The sequence below is a fragment of the Betta splendens genome, chromosome 19 (genome assembly GCF_900634795.4).
Source record: "Betta splendens chromosome 19, fBetSpl5.4, whole genome shotgun sequence".
NCBI lineage: Eukaryota > Metazoa > Chordata > Actinopteri > Anabantiformes > Osphronemidae > Betta > Betta splendens.
In genome coordinates, this window is record NC_040898.2 from 15,048,492 (window position 1) to 15,072,384 (window position 23,893).

The window sequence follows — 23,893 nt, forward strand, 5'->3', positions numbered from 1 at the left end:
AATGTACTTCAGATCATGTGTTTTTATTAATCTCCAACAGCACACAACCGACCTTTAACCTTAAAACATCTCAGCTGAAACAGCGTTTAATGCTAATGGCTGTAATAGGGTTAACAGAAAAATGAATAAATGCATGATTCACAGCTGAGATGCCTGTTGGGGTGTGTCTATATCTTAACAACAGAACTGTTCTCTTCCTCCTAATTCACCAAACGCGTGCGAAGGCAGTGTGCGCTGTGACGTGTCCCAGCCGTTCGTCCTCTGAAGCCACAGCAACAACAGGCTGCACGAAGCTGCACCACGACGCCCTGCGTGGAGGCGCGTACGTCCATCATGCGCTTCTACGTGTGGATGTGGGTCGAGAGGAGCGTTACATAAAACACAACCTCCCACTGGTTCCAAAGCATCTGAGACCCTCACCATCAGAACCAGTGTCTGCTTGTCATCACGTAACGACTATAAATGCACACAATGAGCTCACGATCAACGTGTTCACTACATGTTTATTAGTGGGTGCATGTTGCTTTGCTGGACATTATACAAAGAGACAAGACGGGGCATTTCTAACGCATCCATTCAATAAAGATGAAGCTTAAGAACAGAGACACAGCAGCGAGGTAGAAAATGAAGAAGGCCTTGTTGATCCTTGAGGCCCACTGCAGGCATTTCCTTCCCTCCTCTCGGCCGCTGAGCTGCTCCTTCACAGCGTTCTGCAGCTTCCTCAGCTCCTCCAGGATCAGCAGCGTCACACGAGACTCTGGGGAGTCGGCGCCGATGACCTGCACACGGACACAGCGACGGTGAGTGGATGTGAAACCCTCGACTCAGTGAACGTGTCTAAACTCAGCGCTGCACCTGTACCTGCTCAGCCATCGGCAGCAGCTCCTGCTCGGTCTCACAGGTGGTCACTCTGCAGACGGAGGAGGAGGAGGTCTGTCTGTCCTCTGAAAACACGATCGACAAAAGAATGCAGCAACACAAGCAGCCAGAGCTCCTCCCTCATGCATCTCGGACTCGTGTGGCTCACCTCCGTCCCACGCATCCGCTTTGGCCTCTTCCTGTTTGTCCTCCTTCAAACCGACACTCTCTGGGGGCGCCAGGTCTACCAGATACGTAACCAAGATGGCCTCCAGCAGACTGAGCAGCATGAGCCCAAAGATCACGATGCAGTAGGTCGCTAAGAGCAGAAAACAGGCAACGCTTATTATGGGATGCTTTACGCAGCCCTCCTGGAGGCAGCTCTGCTAACGTTGCTCCAGGATTCTGCACCTATGAGTGGAGTCTTGTTGGACGTGGAGGGCAGGATGTCGTTCAGGATGAGGAGCAGGACGGACATGGCCAGCAGCACGGTGACCTTGAAGCCCAGTTTCTCCCCTCGATGGTCTGAGATGAAGAAGGAGGCGAGATCCAGAAAGAGGAAGAACAGGACGGGCAGCAGGAAGTTGATGATGTGGAGGAGAGGTCTCCTCTTCATGGTGAACTAGGAACACACAGACTCAAACGTTGCATTCAAGTGCGAGAGTGAGTGAAACCTCTGAATAATCGTTCTCTACTCATCCATTCACGCACAGTGTAAATAATTTGCTCCCACTGTTGGTCCTTGAAGGAGAAATTCCTGCTGGTGACCATGAGCTGGAGGAAATCCCAGTCTCCCTGAGTCAGCATCACCTCTCTGGAGAACTGCGTGGCCCGAGTCGAGTTGGAGAAAGGGATGAAGCGCATTTCCTTAACTGAGTGGAGGAGGAAAACACGTGAGCGACGGAGGGTCAACGGGCTGAAATGCAGACACACACACTCACCACAGTGAATGGCAGAACCAACGGTGATGTTGCATCGCTGCGTGTCAAAGGGGAACTTGTGCAGGTCCATTTGACAGGTGCTGACCAACTTCATGACTTGTTCAGAGTAGACGTTCCCATTGTAGCTCATGAAGTAGTACGGCGTCGTAGCCGTTTCATGTTTGTGTATCCTGAATGACAACACACGATCATCCCTCAGTTCGCATCAGTAAAGTGAGGTCTGAAACGTGACTCACATCTCGTAGATGAAGAGGTCTGGTTTCCACAGCAGCGACTTAGGCACCGACAGCTCCCTGATCCCACAGAATCGCTCAGGGTCCCATGAAATACGCTCGTTGGTCCACGTCTGCAGTGAATCAGATGCAAAGTGTCCACTAAGGTGGGAGGAGGTTTAATTAACACAGAGCACAGAGGAGCTGATCTCACCATTAAAGTCCAGACGAAGGGAATGAACGTCTGTGTTTTCTCAGTCTGTAAATCAACACACGCGTCACGGTCTCTGCAGCGTTCAGCTCAAACAGCGGCGCATTTACAGCACCTACCACGGCCAGGATGGCAGAGAGGATGATGTCCAGCTGCACCACGGTGGGACGCCTGTGGTCCAGAACGGGCCGGGTCAGCCTGAACGCGCTGCTGTCTGCCGTCAGGTTCAGGTGCTCCAGGACGTCCTGGTAGCTGCACACCTGCGTGGAGGCGGCCACACCTGGACACACGGCTGCACAGACACAAACAGGTTCCCAAGGCAACGAGGTCGGCGCAAACGGGACCAGCAGGAGAATCTTACCTGGCAGAAGCAGCAGAAGGAGCAGAGCAACAGGCATGGCGTCTGCAGGCGCAGTGGGCTGCTGTGAGCTGGAAGGGCTGAGCCGAAGAGACAGAGTCGCTCCCAGGGGACGTGCACGGGTGCTGTGACTGGCTGACAGAGATTAACACATACGTCACCGCAGCCTCGCGTTCTAACGCTTGACTTAATGGGACGTTATGGCTCACTAACACATATTAGACCGAAACAGCCACACGCCAGAGAGGAACACAAATGAAATCACAGCGGACATTGAGGACAGGAACAATGAGATGCTGCCACTGAGCCCATCGGTCTCCTCCCTCACCGTCCCGAGCATCACCGCTGATTCATTATTACTGAGAAAAGTCTATTTGCCTCAGATTTACAGAAAACGTGGTCCAACTAGAGCAGCGTACTGGTCGTTAGTATGAGGACAACACTGTGCTGCTCCACGGGTCCAGGTCTCAGGAGAACGATGAGAAAACCTTCTCCATAAATAAAACTCCACATACCAGAGTCGACTGTAGCTGTGAAAGTGACCATGTTAGGAAGAGCAGCGACGTCCCTGCAGCTCAATGAATCAATGAACCCCTGGATGAAAACACAGCAAATCACTCAGTGTCCATTTAGTTGCAAAAACTTTATTGTCTGTTTGACGTTGACATTTTCACTCGAATGCTAGAAAGCCGGGCCTTGTGTATCTGATGACCCGTTCCTTTATTTTCTACCACGACTGGTGCCAGAGAACGACTTCATGAACACATTCGGTCTGTGCTCACGCGACTGTTTGCAGCTTGGTTACAATAGTGCAGCAGTGTTGAACACGTAAGAGTAGAGAAGGACACGTCCCGTTCAGGACGCTGCAGGCTCACAGACTAACATGCACGTGTCCAGGACACGGCTGAGTGCATTAAACGTTGGAATCGTCCCTTTTCAGTCATTTGTGTAAAACCTTTACAAATACTTCACAGATTTTTGTCCACATTCTAATAAACAGTGTTTTGCAACAAATGAAACCACGGAAACAGAAAACAGCAATTGGGAAGCTACCAAAACAAAGAGGAAGGGTTCATCGCAGGAACACGTGCTCTGAACCTCAGGTAACGTCGCATTAATTCCTTTAGAGCGGCAAAACAAAGGAAAAGTAACCATTAAAGACACTGAATTAAATACAACAGGTGAGAGCAAGCACAGATCCGTACGCTAGAGTCCTGGTGCTGCAGAGAAGGAGGAGATGCAGCTTTGGCATCTTTATTGCTTGGTGGTGCATAATGACTTCCAGCTGCACTACAACAATACTGACATGCTAGGATTGATGTGACGATGGCGAGTGTTCAGAGAACTAGTTCACAAAAACAGTTCAGGATGTAGTGTTTAATTCCAGTGGAGCTGATGCTTGACATGTCTCTACATTCTCCTTCATCCACATCCAACATTCCAGACGCCTCTTCTTTTGTCCTATTGGTCCATTTCTGTTCGCGGTGGCTGATCCGCCACCCAACAAGTCCATCCGTGAGTGGATTCACATTCAGCAGTTTTTTAAAAATCATGGTGACAATGAGAGGAAGCTGAGAGCTGCATGCGAAGTTGAGACGGGAGCTCCCTGATCCGAGGAGCGAGTCGGCACCTTGAGTCCAGAGGTGAGCCCACGTAAATATGGTGAAAGCTTATTCAATACACAGTAAAACAGAGACGAAGAAGCACATTAGTAATAAATCCGATTGCCGATCACAGTAGGCCCTGACTGATTAGGTGGTAATATAGGAAGTGAAGGGAACGGAGCAGCATGTATGTTTGATAGACAGTGTCACAATACACAGCGTCTGTTAGTTAGACTTAATAAATAACCGCCCCCACAACAAACCGGGTCACAGACGAGCTAAAGGAAATTCCTGTGAGAGAAAAGTGCACAAGACGGAAGTGATGCTGATCGGTCCACGGCGTCAGCATCAGCAACAACAATCAGTTCAGGAGACGTTCAGAAAGGTGAGGATGGGTTTTCCCTGTTCAGCGAGTATCCAGCGACGCAGCTCCACGGCGGGATGACGCCCACGCTGACCATTACGTGTGTGTGTGTGTGTGTGTGTGTGTGTGTGTTGTGTGACGTCGTTACACAATGAGTGGTCCGTGACGGGCTTGTTTAGGACTCTGTCCGTCTCTGTTCTCTGCCTCCTCCAGGTTGATGTTGCTGGTGGAGGTGTGGTGGGGTCGGGGCTCCAAAACCGGTCTGTAGCCTCCAGGGAACATGCGACCTGAAGGAGAGGAGGCAGAGAGGAGTGAGCCCACAGTCGCACATCAGCGTGAGTTCATGAAGAGGCCGGACTGGCTCCTGTCTCCACTATCAGTCATGCATCCTCACGCTGTGGCCACGGACGCACCCAGTCTGTGCATGGATGAGGTTTGTATATGGACTAAGAAGGGACAGGAAGTCCTGATGAATGAACAGGATTCTCACCATTTGAACCTCGATAATGGCTGAATAACAACCTCATGTCTATGAGTCTCACTGAGAGATGGCAAAATGCAGCTTTCACAGAATTATGTCAATTATTAATCATTTTAGGTCTCAAATAGGAAGAACATGAATTATGAATCACATCAAAGCAGAGAGTCCTCATATTTCCACCAGTGTTGTATAAGTAAGGTATGATAATAAATGTGAAATGTGAGGACTCCTCCTATTGTTAGAACATGATGCATCACAACAAAAGTTCTGAAACCCTGGTACCCTTTGAGAAATAAAACTGCAATCCCTGAATCATGCTGAGCACATAAAGCTAGTAGAGCTACGTTTAACTGGTGTCTGGGTTCTATCTGTCCAATAACTTCATACCTAGTCCTCAATGTGCACTGGGCACGATTCCTCATCTGTCCATCCAAAGAAGGCGAAAGAAGGAGAGGAGACAGAGGAGATCATGAGAAGGAAAAGGTCCGGGGCCGAACGGGGAAACAATGACAGGGGGAAAAGAAAAGGAGAGATAACAGAACACGTTTACGACAGAGAAAACATGTCACAACAGCCACTGTCACACACCAAAGGGATGATGTAGGTTCAAAGGGCCGGTGTGGCTCTTCTACGCAGCATGTTGGCAGGGAGGGGCTGAAAGCTCAGACAATGAGGTGGAGCTGAAGGATGAGCAGCAGGTTTAGGGCCAAAATAACATTCTGTGGTGAAATCAAAAGAACCACAGAGGCTCAGGAAGGTGGAAAAAACATGAGGACAGATGCTAAACAGTGTTGAATTAACAGTAAGACTGACACCTTTAGCTATCGCAGCTACAAGAAGCGGGTAAAGGGGGTCTAAGGATGAGATGCAGATGTTTGGCAAAGCAGCTTGGAGCTGGCAGACGCTCAACATGAACTTCAACTCTGGGATGGACCCGATTCTTTCCCTCCACACTCACACGGAACAGAAAGTAAGACATGCAGCAGGCCCTAAAGAGGCCCTCACACACACCTACACACCAGGGCTGGCTGACGGGGGGAGGAGGGAGAGAGTGCCCAGCTAACGGGTCCTGGAGAAGCAATGAAGCACCACAACACCAAGCGGAGGGATGGAGAGAAGAAGGAAGCCTGCAGATCTTCATGCTGCCACTAGAGGTCTGACTCTGTCGAGCTTGTCTTTACATTAGCATGGTAGCATGGCTAGCTAATATGCAAAGCATTCAACCAAATTTTCCTCTCCTGCTGTATCTCCCCACACGACCCCAGTCGTCAGCTCTCATTGGTTCATGTTCGAGAGGTTGCCACTCACCAGCGAATCGGCTGTCGGGAGCCTGCTCATTATCCAACCCCAAAGAGGGCGTGTCACAGAGGGCGACGCCCTGATTGTTATTGGCCAACTCTGGACACCTGGTCCGCCCACCTGCAAGCGAGGGCAAAGGTCAAACAAGAGCAGCCAGGCACAGCAGGGGGGAGTGGGACAGGCAGGGTGAGGGGGCGAGGTCGGCCATGCTGGAACAGCGTTAACGGAACAAAGGACAGGAAATATCTGGGATCGGTCCTTCCTTCCCCGAGCATGAGGCTTCAATGAGCTGCTATTGAAATGTGATCCAACCTAAGGAAATGACCACCACAAACTGTACAGTTAAAGTCTAGAATCACTCATTACATGCAGAGTTTTATACTGTGTAGTTTGCAAATCCAGTATAAAGCTCTACAGACTCACATCAACTCTGCTTTATAGCTATCATACAGGATAGATGATAAATACTGAATAAACTGTCAGCCATCACATTTGCCTGAGTAGCTTTTTGATTATTTTTGAGACAAATGAATCATCAGCGGTTCAACGTTTAAGCCTCGTCCCTGTAGTGAGGACGCGTGTGCTAATGCGACGCGTGTTTAACTAACCTTGTCTCTTTCTGTCCAGTAGTTGTGCTTCTCTCCTCTCTCCCCCCCCACCCCCACTCTTTCTCCCTCTCTGTCCCTCACCCACAGGTATCATTGGGACTCCAACGTTTTGGTTTTGTCCCTGTGATGGGCAGCTGCGGATCCAAACCATCCTGCCTGTGCTCTGTTGTTGCTTGTTGTTTGCTTTGTTGCTGTTGCTGTGTTCTTTCTATCTCCTATCCTCTCACCCCAAACCGGTCGAGGCAGATGGCCGCCCACACATCCAGTCTGGTTCTCTGCTGGAGGTGGTTTCTTTCCCTCGTTAGAGAGGGAGTTTTTCCCTCTCCACTGTTGCTGGTCAAATGAAATGCTTGCTGTATGTGTGTGATGTTTGGGTTTAGTTTGTGTGAGGTTTATAAACCTTACTTTGGAAAGTGCCTTGAGATAACTTTGTTGTGATTGACGGAGGAGCTGGCAGCTCAGCTCAAAGACACACAGCGCACACACAGATCGGTCCAGCAGCATCGGTACAGACGCACACACAGGCGTGCAAACACACGTCATCCAGTGCGTGCGCATACGTTTGTCTCCTTCAGAAGCTCAGAGGCCGGAGGTGTAACAACACACACACACACACACACAGTGAGTGGCTGCTGCCGTGTTTTCTTCAGGCCGGTCAGTGACACACACCACAGCATCTCCCTCTGCGCTCTCTTTCACCCTCTCTCCCCCCTCACGCAGACAGAGGCATGCACACAGAACCATTCAGTAGCAGTGCAGATGGACAAGAAGAAGCCTCATGATGCAGCAGCTCAGTGATACGGGAAATACACAAGCAAATGTTCCTCATAGAGCTGGTGTGCAGCAGAACCGCAGATCCTGTGACAGGATGCGCTCATCGATTGGATCATCGATTACAAGTTGCACCATTCAGGAGCAAATGAATGAGCGCTGCCTCTCAGCTGCATGGTTAGCTGTACAACAAGCTGGGCCGAGTCTTTGGAGGAAGCTGAGCTGCTGGAGCTGGAGCTTCACTGTGACTAGAAGGAAGCTGAGAAACATCTGCTTCACTAATTGTTAACAGCCTTTTAGGAAGTTAAAATACCAATAAAGACAAGGACTGGACAGTGTGATGAGACCCCACAACTAATCAAGGGAATTCATTTCGTCAATTAAAGGAATCTTTGTTACAGTAAATTAGAAAAAGGCTCTAGTGCACACATACTGAGAAGAAGTCATTTACTCCAGCACAGCGTTTTAAAAGGGACGGCCCCATCTAGAGGACAACATGTGACACAGTCATTCTGCAGAAACAACAATGGGCTACTTTTCCTATATTGTGTCAATCATAGTTACCTTTCCCATTGGACGGGGAGGAGCAGTCCTCTTCAGTTACATCGTTTCCCTTCAGAAATCACATAAGACTCAGTTAGAAACAGAAAACAGGCGCGTTGATCACAACCTGCTCAACAAAAGTTAGTGCAGTCACCTCTGAGTCCTGCTCCTCTACAGCCACAGAATAGTTCTGTTCCTTTGGCTCCTTGGAGAAGCCCTGAACGAAACCAAACAGGCAAATTAGGACTGTAAATGGTGAGTTGAGGAAAGCTGCCTTCCTTCCACCATCGTCCTCACCCCGTCCTGATGTAACCCTCCTTGACTGTCCATGGGTGCATCCTGGGTCCCCTCGCCCTCCACTTCTCCTCCGTCGTCTGGCCCAGGATCGCCATCCGCCCCGGCCAGGTAGGACCCTGACATGGAGGACATGGTGTCAGTGCTGATGTGGGAGTGCTGCGAGTGGGACGAGGCCATGGACATCACAGACTGGGCCAGGCTGCTGCTCACTGGGTCTGGCAGACAGACGGAGACATACATCACGTTTGTTTCAGGGAAGGATGTTTTTAATTTGGCTGCCAAGTGTCACTAATTTGTTAGAAAGGGGAAACCCGGATTGTAGTAAATCACCATCAACAAAAACATAGGGGCTGTACAGCTTATTTAGTCCTGAAGCCATAGTTCTGTCTGAGAAGACGGGACATGATGAGCCTAGAGGGAAACAGCCAGCCTGGCTCTGTCTTCTGCCAAACGCTGCCTGTCAAAGGTGTCTTCATACTCACCAAAGGCCCAACAAGCTCATCAGCTCAACGGCAACAGTAAAAAGCTAATAACGGGAGACGTTTGGAATCTCACACCAACACAACACGAAGGCTTCTCACTATGCTTTGTACAACAAGACACACGTTCAAAGTTCCTGTTACATCACGTTGGATGCTTTAACTCTGCAACCAGGGTCCTGTCTCCCAGTTTGTGCACAAAGGCTGTCCAGCTGATAAAACCGGACCCAGTGGCCCAAACAGAAGGCGCTGAGGTGATGCGGGCTAATATTTTATTGTATATTAAAATGCTCCAGGCAGCACGTAGCTCAGGTGTTAGTGAGAGTCAGGCTACTTGTGTGTGTGTGTGTATGTGTGTGTGTGTGTGTGTGTGTACCTTCAGGAGAGGCGATGGTGGAGGAGAGCGGGGTTCCTGTACACGACGACTGGTCGATGGCTCCAGATGAGGAGAGAGTCAGGTTCTCGCTGTCAGGAGTCACTCCACACTGCAAACATCAAAGCCAGCAGCATGTGATCCATCGCAGGCAGCAACACAAACGAACGATCAACCACAACCACTGGAAACATCTGCCGCTGAGTGGAACTGTGTGCGTCTTACACACCTCCTGCTGGTCCACGGTGTGTTTGTGGCGACAGGCCTCCAATTCACTGCAAGACTTCTCATCCTCTTCCTCAGGAAGCACAGAGGAATTCTGGGAAAGTGACCTGAAACGAAAAACTGCTTTCAGTCACAAAGAAAAGACCTTGGAGTTTTTTATTAACCATTATTATTATTTATTAGCATCTAGCCGTAATAAAGCTATAGACTAATGTCTGGCAGACGTACTTTGAACCACTCTTCTTGAGTTTGAGTCCCTGACTAGAGTTAGAGTGGTCCAGAGGGGAGAGGGAGCGAGCAGGGGCCGGGTGGGGTTCACTGCTGTATGGGGGCAAAGCTCCAGACACATGGCTGGGACCAGAGTGCAGAGGAGGAGGAGCTGCTGAGGTGTTCAGGGGTCCGTTCAGCGCCTCCAACAGAGACACGGCTTCGTAGCCTGGAGGGATGTGCTCCGATGTCTGCAAAAAGACAACAGCAGTGAGGGTGGGAGCTCACCGGGCCTCGTGCTCATACCCGTTTTTCCCCTCAGCTTTTTCTCACCGAATGTTCCTCTGAGTCCGAGGTCTGTGAAGTGATGACAGGGTTAAAGCTGGTGGGTGACAGAGGACTGAGTTTCTTCCTCATGGCTCTGATCTGCAGCAGAGCTCTAAACGCTGTAAGAAAAACAGGACCATAATGAAAGCCATTAAAACAATAGTATTTGCATGTCATTTACACAAACACGCCAGGAAATCATTACTAGAAACATTTACTTTGGTTCCTACATAAAAGTGCTGCTGAGTAAGATCTGATTCTGGCTTGTTTTCATGGGCCTCTCCCTTTTTGTGTCCATGAAAACACAGCTGCAGATTTTCACCTGCTTCTTCCAGATGTTACATTAGTGCTCAGTAATAAATCAGCTGCAGTGGAAAATGTTTCACATTCCCTCATCTCACTGTTTGTCCTCATATACAAACAAACGTTAAATCAGACCAAAGTGCAAATGATGTTCTTATCCATTCATCAACACGTGGCCGTTTCTTCTGCAACACACTCTGTCTGAGACTGAGAGGAACTCACGCAGTCTGCAGATGGGGCAGCAGTTGGCCTGGTAGCGCAGCGTGTCTGCGCAGGCGTTGCACAGACACAGATGTCTGCACGGAAGAATGAGTGTGTCTCGCACGTCCGACAAACACACCACACACTCCGCACTGTTGTCACTGATCTCATCTTCAGCAACCTGACAACCAAAACATTCAAATCACGGGAAGAAAGGGATGTTTTAAGTCATCAAGTCAAGCTACAAAGGCAGAAAGGCACATCCCGTCTGGCGAACGTGACGTGAGGGAGACGCAGACGTGAGCTTTACCTTTGATTCCTGGCTGTTGTATTTGTTCTCTATCCCATAGATCTCCTGCAGCAGATAGCTCACTCCATCCACCTGGGGAGAGGAACACGTTGAAGAACAAAGCAGGAGCACATCTCACGGGCCGGGCGTGATTTTCAGGAGGATAACAACGCGTCGGTGTCGTTTAAAATCATATAGAAGGTACGACAGAAGGAGAGGAGAAAGGCGGGTGTGTTTACCACTTGTTTCTGTTTCAGGGGCTTCACACAGTAGCTTCCATCCATGTGCTGTCAAAGAAAGCAACAGCTGAGCATTGTTGAGTAATGAATTAAGAAGTTTGAACCTAATTAAACAGCACTTTGTGTCAGAAAACTAACTGAGCTCTGTCTGAAAGGCCTGGAAGTGTCTGCATCGGAGCAAATCACCGCCATGAAGTGTGTTGTGACTCATTAAACTTTCTTCTCACCTTTTCAAACGTAGCCAGCAGGATGTGAGAGTGTCCCAGATGTTCTGCAGAGATTAAAGACAGCAGATGTTATTGCTGCTTCACATTCTCCAGCTGTGGTTTCCATCAGACCTGCTCCCTGCATTAAACATGCAGAAGCTCACCTTCTCCCTCGTCAACCACAGCCTGCACCACCATAGGGAAGACCTCCTTATCCATATCAAAGAGCAGCTGTGGAGAAACAGGAGGAGGCACGTGAGCGGCCCGCTTTCGCTGCAGCTCACACTGAAGGAACCCGGCCTACCTCGTCGTCAGCCCACTCGCTGAGGTTCACGGTGTGAGAGGGCAGGCAGAACTGCTGGCAGACGCCCCTCTTGAAGTGCACCGTCTCTGACTGCAGAGAACTGTCCTGGGGCAAATATCTGCAGGGAAACAAAGAGCGGTCAGAAGGCAGTTGGTTGCAGCTGTTACAGGTAGATTATCTTAAACCCACTAGAAAACGCTCTGCACGTACACGGGCACCCCGTTGTGAAACTCCTCCATGGCCTGGTAGTAAATGGTGATGGCTACTTGTGTGTCTGCGTCGAAGGTGAACTCTACGTTGTAGCACGCTCTGTTTTTTCCTGCCGCGTCGTCACCTGGTAGCTTCAGGTCCTCACTGCACCTACGATCGGCAGGAAGCAAGTGAAATTTAAATTCCAATGCATGGCTCAACGAGAGCCATGTCCAGCGTCAGACACTGCTGGGGGCAGAGACACGTACCGAACAAGACGCAGGGTGTCTTTGCGAATGTTTATAAGGCTTCGTAACGTCTTCACCGGTTCCTGAGGTGGAGGAGCCGCGTATGGGAACTAAAGACAAAGAAAGACACAAAGCCAGCTGTTAATGGACCAGGCAGCAGCAGAGCTCAGCTGCAGCAGCATTCCTCACTCACCACAGGCTACACGACCACTGCGGCTGCTCCGAGTTTAACCTTAACACAAATGTGTTGTCAGCACCGGGGAGATCTGTGCTGACAAGTGCTGAGCCAGAGCAAAAATCTCAGACGTTGTCTTTCCAGGGACAAAGCTGACACTTCAGAGGAAACGAGTGCAGGGTCAAACTGTGTCTGTCTTAGTCCCAGATATAATGTAGCAGACCTCTAAGTTCAACTATAAGTCCGCAAAGTAACTTTAGTTGAATGTCTGACGAAAGAATCACAGACAGTAACCTTAAACTTCACTCAGTGCAGAAACTGCTGAATGAGCGTAAGGGAAGAACCAACGTGGTTTTAAGATCTGTGGAGGGGAAACATGCAGGATGTGGTCAGATACCTCCACCTACAACCTCTCATCTGTGTGAGTGCAGCAGGGTGTTTGTGTGGCTGCGAGTGGCACCACATTCACTACTATTACACATCTGGGCTCAGCAGGAGGCACGCCTGTAAACCACACAAACAAACACACGGAATAACAGATGCTGAAAGGAGCCATTCACTGAGACTTTCAGGCAACTCAGTAGGTGTTTGAAGCCAGGACTGTGCTTGTTATCAGGTGGGGAGAGTAAGACAAGACGAGTCATCAAGTATTGTAATAAAATAAAAATATCAACGTCAGAGAGAGGAGGTGCAGCACAGGCCTCTCTGCAGCCTCTCCACCAGCACGGCTACGATTCAGCCCAGATCGTTTCCCTGAGCCTCAGGGCGGAGGATCTAAAAATCCCTAAATATAACCTCATCCATTATCATATTTGCAAAGTGGTGCAGGGGAGCGACAACACAACAACTGCGGTGGAGCTTATGATTTCACAGCACCATCTGCTCAGAAACCACCAAGCATTATATAACGCTGCTAAAGCTTCAGACACATGTGAAAAGAAAACATGCGATCAGCAGCTGAATTCTGTGCCCACGGGAGGATTATAAAGCACCCACACAATCAGGGGAAAAACGGCACAACTAATTTTAGCCCGAGTCTAGACAAAAAGCAGCAGCGCAACTGAGAGATGGCTCCAATTAATCAAACAGCTTAACTCCCTTCAAGCCTTTGGTCTCTATCAAATTCCCCCTTTCCTTCCCGGATGTGAGCTTTTTGATGAGTGGCTCTCATTAGTCTGACCTTCAGGTTCATGATTGGCTTAAATGAAACCTCATGAGGGACCGTCGCTCATCAACCTCAGAGAGAAAGAGAATGAATTTCAACATTAATTAGTTTGGACGGATGAAACGCCAGGATAAATATCAATCAGTAACAGTGGGACAGCTGGTTAATTGTCACTGCAGGTGTCACAGCTGCTGACGCGGATCCCCTTCTGTTCCATGACAGCACCACAGCCGTCAGCTGCTCTCAGGAATCACAGCATCAAGACATCACTTCAACCGCGACGTGTATTTTCACAGCATTTCAAGGTTAAAGCAGGGGCGACTGACCCTGACCCCCACGGTACTGAGCCCGTTACGGACTGAACCCATCCTGGCCCCTCACTTCCACTGAAACATGGACACATAGTTACTGTTTCCTGAGAAGCAGACGGAGTCGGTCTTGGAGGAATATCTCATACAAAAGCCAAGCTGCAGAAAAGCTTAAGCGCTTCGTTGTGGTGGGTTTTCTAACATGTGATCACGCTGTTAGTGTGTGAGATTACTCACCGCCACAGGTCTGGTCCCCAGGAAGTTTAGGTCTGTGTTTTCCCCGAACAGGTAACCCTCTGGATGTGTGGAGTCAAACTTCTCTCCCCCCATGATGAAATGGCTGGCAAAGTAACTCCCTGCACACGGAAGGAATCACTTTAAAGTCAATCAACTCGGATAAAATGAAGTAACAACAACGTCACTGAACAGCAGTGTGAATATTATGGTAGAGTTATAAATATCTACATCAAGATAGTGCTGTTAAACCTGTAAAGAAGAACTGTTGAAATAAGGCAGGTTGGGCAGTTTGAGGCATATAGAGCCCATAATAGTTCTTTGACATGTGTTTTTTATCTTCAGGTATCAGGGAAGTGGCAGGAGTGGGAGGAAAATGTGTAGTTTTCTGTTTTACAAATGCATAAAACCTTGAATGACGCTGGCAACAGTCTCCTGACTACCTGCAGCCTGTCCACCTGTTTACCGAGCGTTTGGGTTGATGACAGCAACACTAAATAGGCGTTGGGCTTTTAAATTACAGGGTGGGCTACTATCGTAAGACTGTAATAGAGGCCTGGAGTCTCTAAATACACGCTGGACCGTCCAGTCATGTTTCTACAAGAAGAAGACAAAGTCTGGCATTTCTAATCTTGGACGGCTTGTTTTTTCCACACTTAATGCTGAATGTGACAAATTAAATGGCTGATTTGAAATTGAAGTCATTCGCTGACAGAAGAATCCATAAAGCCACACTAGTAACAACTCAGCAATGCGAGTCTCCATCTCCCTCACTCATCCCCACCTTATTATTCTGATTATTATTGGATACAGCAGGTGGGAGCAATGAGCTGGGCGAGGCTTTATTACCAGATCCCACAGACAGGAACTGGGTCTGACAGATCGGTTTCACCAGCATCATCACTTCAGACTGCAACCTGGACTGTTATGTCACCGGTTCCGCTCTTCACTGCATAAGCGATGAATCTAAAGATACTTGTGTGATATATAACTCATGCATGTGTGAGTTGTTCCAAATCTCATTTAGTGACAGATTTAGATTTACTTGGTTTATGAAAGATCTTAAAACCAATTACATCATGTCTTCACAATACAATTTCTGTCAGAACCATTGGGTTAAACCCTAGTGAAATTCAGTTTAGTCACATGGAGGAAGGATAATTAATATGCTGATCCGGGGGACGGTAAATATATATCAATACAATACAAACATTACACTAAAGGAAAAGGGGACGGCTACTATGAGGTGAATATTATTCATATTTACAATTGCTTAAATGTGAGCATTTTCAGATCTCGTTTGTGTCACATCCCATTAAACTGAGTATTTAATAGACGCGTCAGTTTAGACAGAAGCTGGAGCTGCCTGATAGAAATAAACCTGGTGGTGAATGTGTGTCAGAACAGACTCTCTCTCCACAGGTAGCTCAGATGAAGGCTGACAGAGGGAGTGCGGTAGTTATTCTGGTGATTCTGGCTGCTTCACGCGTTCACGGCAGCTTTGGCGGGTGTTACATAGCGCCCGGTCCGGCCCGTTCTTCGGTGACTTACCGGATTTGGGTGGATAACGGTACACCGAGCTGGACGGGATGTCCACTTCCTCCACACCTATGTTTTGTCTGCTTGTTAAAGCCCCCATTTCCAGCCGAATCAGGGCCACACGGGCGAACTCGCATAACACTTCAGGTTCGCTTTGTTCGCGGCGCCTCTTTATTCTCTCTCATCGAATCCCGCCGGTGCTGCTCGGTCCGTCTCCGCTGGATCCGAGCCCTCCGTGAATGTGACCGTCCCGGGGATTAGCGCTTGTTCTGTGGCCGCTTATCCCTCTCTGCTCAAAGTGCCGCTCGTTTTTAGACTCCAAGCGGTGGTGAACTGCGGCGAAGCGCTCTCGTGGCGCACCGCGGCGGCACCGCGGACCAGAGCGAAATCTCCGCGTCCGCCCGCCGTCACTTCGCCTCGCGGGACTCGATTGACCGTCCTGCAATCGTCGACATGTCCCGGTCCGCTGGATCTTTGTGTCCCCGATGCTGGTGGTTGTTGGATCCTGTCAAAGAGGTCTGTGGCTTCCCATGACGTCAGCCAGGCACAAATCCGGACTGTGGTTTTTGCGCAGTCCTGCTCCCTCCAGCAGCTACAGAGCCGCCGAGCCGCTTTATAACGTGACCTTCCTACGGCAAACGTGCGAGCGTCGCTGACTGCAGTGCAGAGGACGGCTCTGAGGAATACACACCGAGACGAAGCCGTCTAATCCCCACAGAGCTAGAGTAAACGCGCGTTTGGACGCTTGATGCTAATATTTTTTGGCTAACGTCAAAAAAGATGAAAAAGAAGATGTTAGCTAAAACCTTTAGGCAACAAGTAGAGTCATAAAAACATGAAGGTTAACCACATACGTGTCAAAGTAATACAGTAAAGTAAAATACAATCACAGACTATCGATCAATAAATAACAAAGATGTTTTCAAAGCTAAATGAAACAAAGGCGAAATAACGGTCCAGTCCGAACCGCTATTATCTGTACTTACTCCTCGCCGACAGGGGGCGATGTCGTTCATGGTAACGGATGTTTTAGCGGAAGACGAGCTGCAAAGCAGCCAATCAGAGGAGGCCAACGTGCGCGCAAAGAAAGAGGGAAAAGGAAGCGCCGCTGCCGCCATTTAGCGTGAGAGCCGCGTTGTTGGAGCGTCGTCCTGGGCCAAATATTTTCAAAAGCAGCCAGACATCGAGGTAAAAATACCAAATAGACAGATTTGAAGCAAAGCTAGTCGTCGCAGTACACGGTACGAGTCGCCGGGTTTCGTCTCAAGCAGCTAGCTTTGTTGCTAATAGACGAGGAAGATGAGCTACGGAAGGCCGCCGCCAGACGTTGAGGGGATGACCTCCCTCAAAGTGGACAACCTCACCTACCGAACTTCGCCCGAGACTCTGCGCCGAGTCTTCGAGAAGTATGGCCGCGTGGGAGACGTCTACATCCCCAGGGATAGATACACCAAGGAGAGCCGAGGTTTCGCTTTTGTGCGGTTCCTCGACAAGCGCGACGCCGAAGACGCCATGGACGCTATGGACGGCGCGCTTCTCGACGGGCGGGAGCTCCGGGTGCAGATGGCGCGCTACGGACGGCCGCCGGACTCCATGTACAGCCGGAGAGGAGCTCCGCCACGCAGATATGGAGGGTACGGACGCAGAAGCAGGGGTAACCCGGGCCTAGCCGGGGTTTACCGAGAAGCTAGCTGAGCGTTCTGTTGCAAGACAACAGGAGCACGTGGTGCAACGCTGCTAGCTGGGGAGCAATGCTAGCGCTCGCCTTAGGTTGAAAACTTGCCTGCTCTTTAAAATCAAACCAAGTTAAAACAAACGGAAACAGTCTTCAGATTGAGTAACTCCTCCAGATTAGTAGTCCTGGTACGGTCCATCGACCCACGTTGTTTTTATTATCCCCTTATCTATTGTTGGGTTATTGCCCAACTCGCAATAGTTAGCTTCTGTAGTTCCTTTCGATCCACCTGCCTGGACAGTGCTGGATGTGGGCTGTGGATTATGCTGATACTTGGTTGTTGTCTTATGACTTATTTCCTCTGTTTTTACAGTCGCTCAGCGAGCCCCCGACGGCGCAGACGTAGCCGCAGTCGCTCCAGGAGCAGAAGCCGTTCTCGATCCAGGAGCCGCCACCACTACAGTCGCTCCAGGTCCCGTTCCTACTCCAGATCCAGGTCGAGGTCCAGATCCAAGTCAAAGTCCAAATCCAAGTCCAGAACCCCCAGGCGAAGCAAGTCGAAGTCCCCCTCCAGGTCTCGCTCCCGTTCCAGGTCCAAGTCAAGGAGTCGTACGCCGCCTTCCAACAGGGGTTCCAGGTCTAAGTCCAAGTCCCGATCCAGGTCCAAATCCAAGAGCAGGCCTAAGTCTCCAGAGGGCAACGGAACAGAATCCTAATCCAAACGTGGACGCTTTATGACGGTATTCATGGGAAAAGGGTGGCTTATTGATTATCTTGATGTTTAGTTATTACTGGGGTTGAAGTGTTGAAGCTACATTGATTTGCACAGAGGCAGCAGCAGCCTTGATGTATAAAAATGTAATCATTTAGGTTTATGCAGACAATCCAGGCGCTGTGTATGCTTTACTGTGCACGTATTGTCAGGCAAGCTAAAAGTAACACAGATAAATGGAGATTTGAGTGATCCACCACAACACATACATGTGAATTGGGTTGATGTGTTTATGGGAGGGGGTGGAGGGCTGTTTGGGACGTGGGTTGCTTCACTCAAAACGTTCACCTAAATGTGGAATTCTTTCCTCCAAGCTGCGGAGTCCTGTTTGCAAAGAGTGGAGGAGGAGATGGGGGTGTGGCAGTATGAGAGCAGTTAGTGTGTGACCCGCCCATGTGACCTGCCTGTTGCTGAGAGCGATGGCAGTTGCTAAGGAGCAGGGCACCGAGGCAACGGTGGTTGCTATGGAGCAGGTCGTCATGGCGGTGGTTCGGGCTGTCAGTTGGTGTATGAGGTGGTGTGGTGAGGTACGTTCTCAGGGATCACAGGTGGACGCCTGTGGTTTCCTCAGCCTCTCACAAAGGGAACGAAGCCGAGGTTTGTTTTTTTAAATATGCCCAGGTTAAAGTTAGCATTTTGTGGACTGTTGGGCAAAGTCAGGTGTGTAAACAAATGTGGAAATTATGACAAACTGTAGATGTAATACAGGGGAAGGGATCAATAAAGCCATATATAAATGTTATTTAGGGCACTACTGCATTTCAGTATTTAGGCCAGTGGCAGGGGTTGCTCTTTCTGTTCGGCGCTGGTCAACTCTGTTCTTTCTTTCCTTCCAGGTCTGATGATCAATCCTTTGTTGGGGACATCGGGAGGAGTCTCACATTAAGCAAGTGGACTCCACTAGTACCACTGAATGCAGACTGAAAGGTTATTGGCGTTTGGTCTAAAATCTTTTAAATGTTTAATTTGACCTAAAACTTAAACCAATTCTGTAACTTTGTTGTCACCATTATTGTCCATGGTTGACCACATTAATGTAAATTGTTTTTGTTTTTTGCTTCTCATTGAAATTAGTTTTTATTTTTTCCTTTTTCATTGAATTTGTATTTGCTAATAAATTCTGCTTTGAACTAAACTAAGCTTCATTTAATCAGACCTGTGGTTTAATATTCTACGCAAAACAATTTTTCTAGTTCATGTAGTCAGGTTGGATGTTCAGTTTTTAGAGCTGTACTGTACGTTGATGAAACTTAAACATTGTATGGCCACGTAATTTGTAACTTGCTACTCCAGCAGCATAGAATTGTGTGTCAGATCTTTTTTCTGTCTGGTTAAAGTTGCTTCCTATGACTCTAACCCTCTTTCTTGTGTATCTTTTGTGCACTAGGCGCAGTTGTGTAGCAGTTGAGTAATGCTGGTTAGCTGTTAAGATGCGGTGCAGTGCGGTGGTGACATGGTGTGGCGTGTTGCGGTGCTGAGTGCCCGGAGCTGTTCCGGGGCTCGACCCTCCACTGCTGTTTGCCGGTTTGTAAGCTCACAGGTGGCAGATCATCCATCCTCTCCTGTCCTTCCCTCAGTGTGCTGTACAGGTTCTCTTCACCCGTTTCTCAATATTCTCTCTCTGTCTTTACCTACCATTAAATACTGGTTTTGCTGGCTTCATGAAATTGGGCCTAGTGTGACTCATGCAGAAGGGTTCAAAGGGCAGTTCTATCTGCTTAATATTTTTGTGTATTGCATTCCTCTGTGAACCCCTCAGATGTCTTGTTCATTGCTTCAGGTGAATGCTAATAAACCTCTTCTAAATAAGTTTCATGTGTGGATTTGTCTCTCATCCATATATTACATATTAAGCAGCTGATGTTGGTATAACCTGTAGTCAAAGGTCATGAATAGATTTCCTGGGATGTGTCCTAATTTGAATAAACATTGTTTTAATGTGATGCTCGGTTTATTATTAAGTGATCTTTTATTAATGAGCCTAATGCAGCACGTCACTGCGTTCTGGGAGATCAGGCTCTGCTCCTTAAATCCCTGCGCAGACTGGGACACAGCTCCGTTCTCCTGCACCGACCCTAAACCCAGCTTGACTTTCTCCGTCTGCGCCTCCGGTACACGAGTCCTGTCAGGACACATTTCAATCTCCCCTCGCTTGAGACGATTAGCGGCACGCGCCGAGCCGAGGTGCGCACGTTGCGCGGTGCCGTGCCGGTCCAGCTGATCTCCGCCGCTCGGAGGTGGTCGGGGGCGGAACCGGAGGACGTGACGTCATCCCATGGAGATGAGGCTGCTCGACATCCTGTCAGTTAACGTCGGTGACCGGGATTATCGCGCGGGGCTGGATGCCTACACCAGGGTGAGCGGAGCGGAGCGGAGCGGAGACCGGCCATGGATCTAACCTTCGTCATATCAGCCATCATCCTCACGCTTCTCGCCATCGTGGTCGCCACGTCGCTGCTCAGCGACTCTTCGTCCACGGCCGACTTCCCGGACGCACGCAGTCATGTCGGACACAGAGGCGACGGCGCGTCGGAGCGGAGCGAGCGGTGCGGCCCGACGCAGAACGGCCACGTCCCCGACAAGAAGGAGGCGGCGGTGGACGACTGGTGCGAGATCAGCGGGAGCTCCCACGACCACTGGGACGTGGTGAAGTCAGTGCTCTCCGTAAGTCTGCGCTTTGCGCGCACCTGGCGCTTCGTGCCGCGCCGCGCGTTGCGCAACGGCGCTAATCCGTTCGACTGTCACTTTGTTTACAAGTTCAGTCAGCGCCGCTTAAATCCCGGACTTAAATGTGAGCAGCGCTCACGTGAACGTCTGAAGGTTCTCCAGCAGTAAAATAAGGATTTAAAGGGGAAGTTGTCGAATTTCGCCAACGTGAGGCATAAATGTTCTGATATTGTCCGTTTAACATGCATTGTTAAATGTGAGCGGACACACTGTGCTGGCTGTGCGTCTCCTGTCACCTCCCAAACGACCGCCTTAACCTCCCCATCAGCAGGACACGTCTTCATCCAGGAGGAGCAGCACGTGCCGGCGGCGGGAGGTCCGTCCTCAGACCGAGCCGGCTGCAGGACTCTGCTCCTGCTGCGGCCCCTGGTTTGACCGTTACCTCTCTGACAGGAGGAGGCGTCCCCCCCCCCCCACCCCGGAGAAGGGGCCACGCAGGCCGAGCTGTGCTCCTCCACACGCAGCCCGTCCGTCCCCGGCTCCAGGAACACCAGCTTAGAGGGAGACCCGTCGGGCCGCAGGTCTTTCATTGGGCTCTCTGATAAGGAGCTTCTAAAGTGTGCTTTCTCTCACCCCCAGACTGAAGGAGCCACAGAGAGCCCAGAGGTCCAGGGTGAGAGGTTCACAAGGAGAAACATGGCAACACTGTGACCATGAAAGACGCAGCCGTTTGTAACGCGTGTTTGCTCTGCTTTACCAGACGATGCACAGTCAAATGAGCTCCATTCCTTGAAGTACGTCCCCGGGAAGGCACGGTCCCATCACCTCCAAATGATGCTGTCCAAAGAGGAGCTGGAGGAGGAGCAGAGGTCAGTGTGACTGACTGGCTGACGGCTGGAGTCCACACACACACACACACACACACACACACACACACAGTAAACACATATGTAAACACATTAACAGTAAACACACACACACACACACACACACACACACACACACACACACACACACACACACATACACGCACACACACACACACACACACACACACGCAGTAAACACACACACAGTAAACACATACACAGTAAACACACACACACACACACACACACACACACACACACAGTAAACACATATGTAAACACACACACAGTAAACACATACACAGTAAACACACACACACACAGTAAACACACACACAGTAAACACATATGTAAACACACACACAGTAAACACATACACAGTAAACACACACACACACAGTAAACACACACACAGTAAACACACACACAGTAAACAGATATGTAAACACATACACAGTAAACACATGCATAACAACGGATGGGTTTTCAGGAGCGGCGCGAGACATGGTTCCTTGATGGCGAACTGTCCCACCCACTGTCCACACTCTCCTCCTCGCGGTCCTCCCTCGGCTCTCGCCTCCTCGCGGCCCTCCCTCGCCCCCCCCCTGTCCTCCCTCGCCTCCTTGTTGTCCACGGCTCTCTCTCCTCCACGTCTCATTCCCTGCAGCATCTTCACGTGTTCGTTGCTTCTACGTTTAGCTCCGTACCAACACCCCGCAGCTTTAGACTAGACTGACTGAGGTGAGATGGAGTCGCTGCCAGGCATTAGCTGAGGGATGAATGACATGAGACTTAAGGAAACGGGACGCTGAAGCGCTTCCTGAAGCCCAGTTGACTGCATTTGCTCTGTGATGTGTCTTATGCTTGCAGGAGATACTTCAACACAGACTTTAACTGTCTGTGAGCCTGAAAAGGGATCAGATCTGTGGTAAAGTATCAGCTTCTCTCACTCCTTTGTCTCAGATGGGGTCACTTTCTGGCCACTGCATTCAAACTGTGAAGCGGCCACCAAGCGACTGCTGACCGATGCTGTAGGTGTTTCCATGCTGATCCCACTTCCCCAGTAGACGTGTGGTTGCAGGTGTCACTGCAGGTGTTGATTGTGTCTCCAGTTGCCACCTTTGACAGATAAGCGTTAGTTAATCCTCCGTGGACGTTCCTCTGTTCTGACACAAGGAGGCGATGTGTCACTGAGCCGTGCTGAGGAACCACACACTGCATTTAAGGCTGTAGTTTAATTTACATCATATACAGCAAAGACGTGAGCGAACTCATGATCATAAATAACCACGTTCTGTCCATTCTATGCAGTTTTATGCTTCTCTCAACATGTTCAAACGCTGTTCGTGTTCTGTGACAATAGATCAAAGAAGGTCATTCAGTAACTGATCTGAGACCAGACGAGCTCCCTTTGACCTTTCCCCACGTCTCAGTAGCATCTGCGCGTCTTTTGCTCTTCGCTTGGAAACTTTCAGTGTTTATTAAAGAAACATCATCAGAATATTGCGTGGAGGACAATCCGAGAAGCTGTTTGTGTGGATGATGACACGTTTTCACATGAAAAACAAGATGTCCCCATGCTGAGATGTTAATGTCCTGACAACAGTGACTCTTCACAGATAAAAAGGTTAATGTGTAACGACGACTCCTCCGTTGCTGCAGCTTGAACATCTTGCTGGCACTGGGCCCAGATAAATACACAGATAATTACACAGATAATTACACAGATAACTACACAGATGAATACACAGATGAATACACAGATGAATACACAGGTGTTTACACAGTCATAATACTGAAGCCACAAAGCTTTTATTCATACTAATACGTACTAATAGTCCCCTTAGGAGTCCACGCTGTTTGTTGGCTCAGACATTTCAGCGCGTCTGTGCTGCTTTTCTCGCAGGGTGCAGCGTGAGCAGCTCTCCACCATCTTCCAGCTGCTGAAGGAAAACAAGGAGACGTTTGGCGACGTGTCGGAGGGCGACATGGAGGAGCAGCTCAGACTCTACTCCATCTGAGACTCCATCACTCCTGACCCCTGAAGGACACGCTACACTCGTACTACTTCCATATCACATACTGTGTTTGTTTGCTGTAAACCGTAGTCCACATGAAGAGGAGGAGCTGCCAGCTCTGCTCAGTACGATAAGATATGCAAAAAGATGGAAGGACCACTGTTATCGCTTTAGTTTTATATCACAACAACGTTTCAAATAATCTTGTTAATTTATTGCAGAACTTTTTTAAACTTGAACGTGACCTTTTTGAGTCTGTACCAGCTGTAAATGCTGCCGTTACCTGTGGATCCTTTGGTGTGCGTGTAATAAACCAGACGTTGCCCCAGTGTGG

At 49.3% G+C, this 23,893-nt stretch overlaps 4 protein-coding genes across 15 annotated transcripts; 2 read left to right on the forward strand and 2 right to left on the reverse strand.

Annotated features, from left to right (window-relative positions):
- Positions 1 to 483: 483 nt before the first annotated feature.
- Positions 484 to 3,001, reverse strand: LOC114845799 (5-hydroxytryptamine receptor 3A-like). Of its 2 annotated transcripts, XM_029134264.3 has the most exons (9): positions 2,342 to 2,987; positions 2,226 to 2,270; positions 2,036 to 2,145; positions 1,800 to 1,969; positions 1,570 to 1,730; positions 1,270 to 1,480; positions 1,028 to 1,177; positions 862 to 944; positions 484 to 779 (listed from the first exon to the last, which is right to left on the reverse strand). In XM_029134264.3, exons 1-9 carry the CDS (start codon positions 2,618 to 2,620, stop codon positions 564 to 566), a joined length of 1,425 nt encoding a protein of 474 aa, XP_028990097.2. In that variant the 5' UTR covers positions 2,621 to 2,987; the 3' UTR covers positions 484 to 563. The 2 variants fall into 2 exon arrangements, with proteins under 2 accessions (XP_028990097.2, XP_028990096.2); XM_029134263.3 differs by having other exon boundaries at positions 1,570 to 1,969; positions 2,342 to 3,001.
- A 203-nt stretch (positions 3,002 to 3,204) lies between these two features.
- On the reverse strand, positions 3,205 to 16,620 carry rnf157 (ring finger protein 157). Of its 7 annotated transcripts, XM_029134242.3 has the most exons (20): positions 15,571 to 16,538; positions 14,023 to 14,141; positions 12,159 to 12,247; positions 11,911 to 12,060; positions 11,701 to 11,818; positions 11,561 to 11,627; positions 11,418 to 11,461; positions 11,191 to 11,238; positions 10,973 to 11,044; positions 10,684 to 10,843; positions 10,165 to 10,277; positions 9,853 to 10,082; positions 9,629 to 9,731; positions 9,403 to 9,511; positions 8,548 to 8,762; positions 8,405 to 8,467; positions 8,272 to 8,320; positions 6,338 to 6,448; positions 5,417 to 5,451; positions 4,697 to 4,835 (listed from the first exon to the last, which is right to left on the reverse strand). In XM_029134242.3, exons 1-19 carry the CDS (start codon positions 15,656 to 15,658, stop codon positions 5,417 to 5,419), a joined length of 1,983 nt encoding a protein of 660 aa, XP_028990075.1. In that variant the 5' UTR covers positions 15,659 to 16,538; the 3' UTR covers positions 4,697 to 4,835. The 7 variants fall into 7 exon arrangements, with proteins under 7 accessions (XP_055360487.1, XP_040924592.1, XP_028990071.1 ...); XM_055504512.1 differs by lacking the exons at positions 5,417 to 5,451; positions 15,571 to 16,538 and adding an exon at positions 16,545 to 16,620 and having other exon boundaries at positions 3,205 to 4,835; XM_041068658.2 differs by lacking the exon at positions 5,417 to 5,451 and having other exon boundaries at positions 3,205 to 4,835; positions 8,548 to 8,663.
- A 50-nt stretch (positions 16,621 to 16,670) lies between these two features.
- On the forward strand, positions 16,671 to 19,815 carry srsf2a (serine and arginine rich splicing factor 2a). 3 transcript variants are annotated; one of them, XR_003783929.2, is made up of 4 exons: positions 16,671 to 17,192; positions 17,607 to 17,973; positions 18,842 to 18,932; positions 19,393 to 19,815. XR_003783929.2 is itself a non-coding variant. In XM_029134331.2 (3 exons), exons 1-2 carry the CDS (start codon positions 16,858 to 16,860, stop codon positions 17,947 to 17,949), a joined length of 678 nt encoding a protein of 225 aa, XP_028990164.1. In that variant the 5' UTR covers positions 16,671 to 16,857; the 3' UTR covers positions 17,950 to 17,973; positions 18,320 to 19,815. The 3 variants fall into 3 exon arrangements, 2 of the variants coding, with proteins under 2 accessions (XP_028990164.1, XP_028990165.1); XM_029134331.2 differs by having other exon boundaries at positions 18,320 to 19,815; XM_029134332.2 differs by having other exon boundaries at positions 16,672 to 17,192; positions 18,842 to 19,815.
- Positions 19,816 to 20,006: 191 nt separating this feature from the next.
- Positions 20,007 to 23,890, forward strand: LOC114845821 (matrix-remodeling-associated protein 7-like). Of its 3 annotated transcripts, XM_055504560.1 has the most exons (5): positions 20,007 to 20,669; positions 21,126 to 21,345; positions 21,433 to 21,541; positions 22,412 to 22,469; positions 23,448 to 23,890. In XM_055504560.1, exons 1-4 carry the CDS (start codon positions 20,394 to 20,396, stop codon positions 22,443 to 22,445), a joined length of 639 nt encoding a protein of 212 aa, XP_055360535.1. In that variant the 5' UTR covers positions 20,007 to 20,393; the 3' UTR covers positions 22,446 to 22,469; positions 23,448 to 23,890. The 3 variants fall into 3 exon arrangements, with proteins under 3 accessions (XP_055360535.1, XP_028990158.1, XP_028990159.1); XM_029134325.3 differs by lacking the exon at positions 22,412 to 22,469 and having other exon boundaries at positions 20,042 to 20,669; XM_029134326.3 differs by lacking the exon at positions 22,412 to 22,469 and having other exon boundaries at positions 20,056 to 20,669; positions 21,312 to 21,345.
- The last annotated feature ends 3 nt before the right edge of the window (positions 23,891 to 23,893 follow it).

Coding starts and splice junctions, on each gene's coding strand:
- LOC114845799 (XM_029134263.3), bottom strand. CDS start 2,620: ATGCCTGTTGCTCTGCTCCTTCTGCTGCTTCTGCCAGGTAAGATTCTC. Junction 1,178..1,269: donor CAACAAGACTCCACTCATAG/GTGCAGAATCCT, acceptor TTCTGCTCTTAG/CGACCTACTGCATCGTGATC. Junction 780..861: donor TGCTGCCGATGGCTGAGCAG/GTACAGGTGCAG, acceptor GTCCGTGTGCAG/GTCATCGGCGCCGACTCCCC.
- LOC114845821 (XM_029134325.3), top strand. CDS start 20,394: ATGGATCTAACCTTCGTCATATCAGCCATCATCCTCACGCTTCTCGCC. Junction 20,670..21,125: donor TGGTGAAGTCAGTGCTCTCC/GTAAGTCTGCGC, acceptor CCTCTCTGACAG/GAGGAGGCGTCCCCCCCCCC. Junction 21,346..21,432: donor AGAGAGCCCAGAGGTCCAGG/GTGAGAGGTTCA, acceptor CTGCTTTACCAG/ACGATGCACAGTCAAATGAG.
- srsf2a (XM_029134331.2), top strand. CDS start 16,858: ATGAGCTACGGAAGGCCGCCGCCAGACGTTGAGGGGATGACCTCCCTC. Junction 17,193..17,606: donor CCGCCACGCAGATATGGAGG/GTACGGACGCAG, acceptor CTGTTTTTACAG/TCGCTCAGCGAGCCCCCGAC.
- rnf157 (XM_029134238.3), bottom strand. CDS start 15,658: ATGGGGGCTTTAACAAGCAGACAAAACATAGGTGTGGAGGAAGTGGAC. Junction 11,819..11,910: donor TTTCACAACGGGGTGCCCGT/GTACGTGCAGAG, acceptor GTTTCCCTGCAG/ATATTTGCCCCAGGACAGTT. Junction 8,763..9,402: donor CACCATCGCCTCTCCTGAAG/GTACACACACAC, acceptor TCTGTCTGCCAG/ACCCAGTGAGCAGCAGCCTG.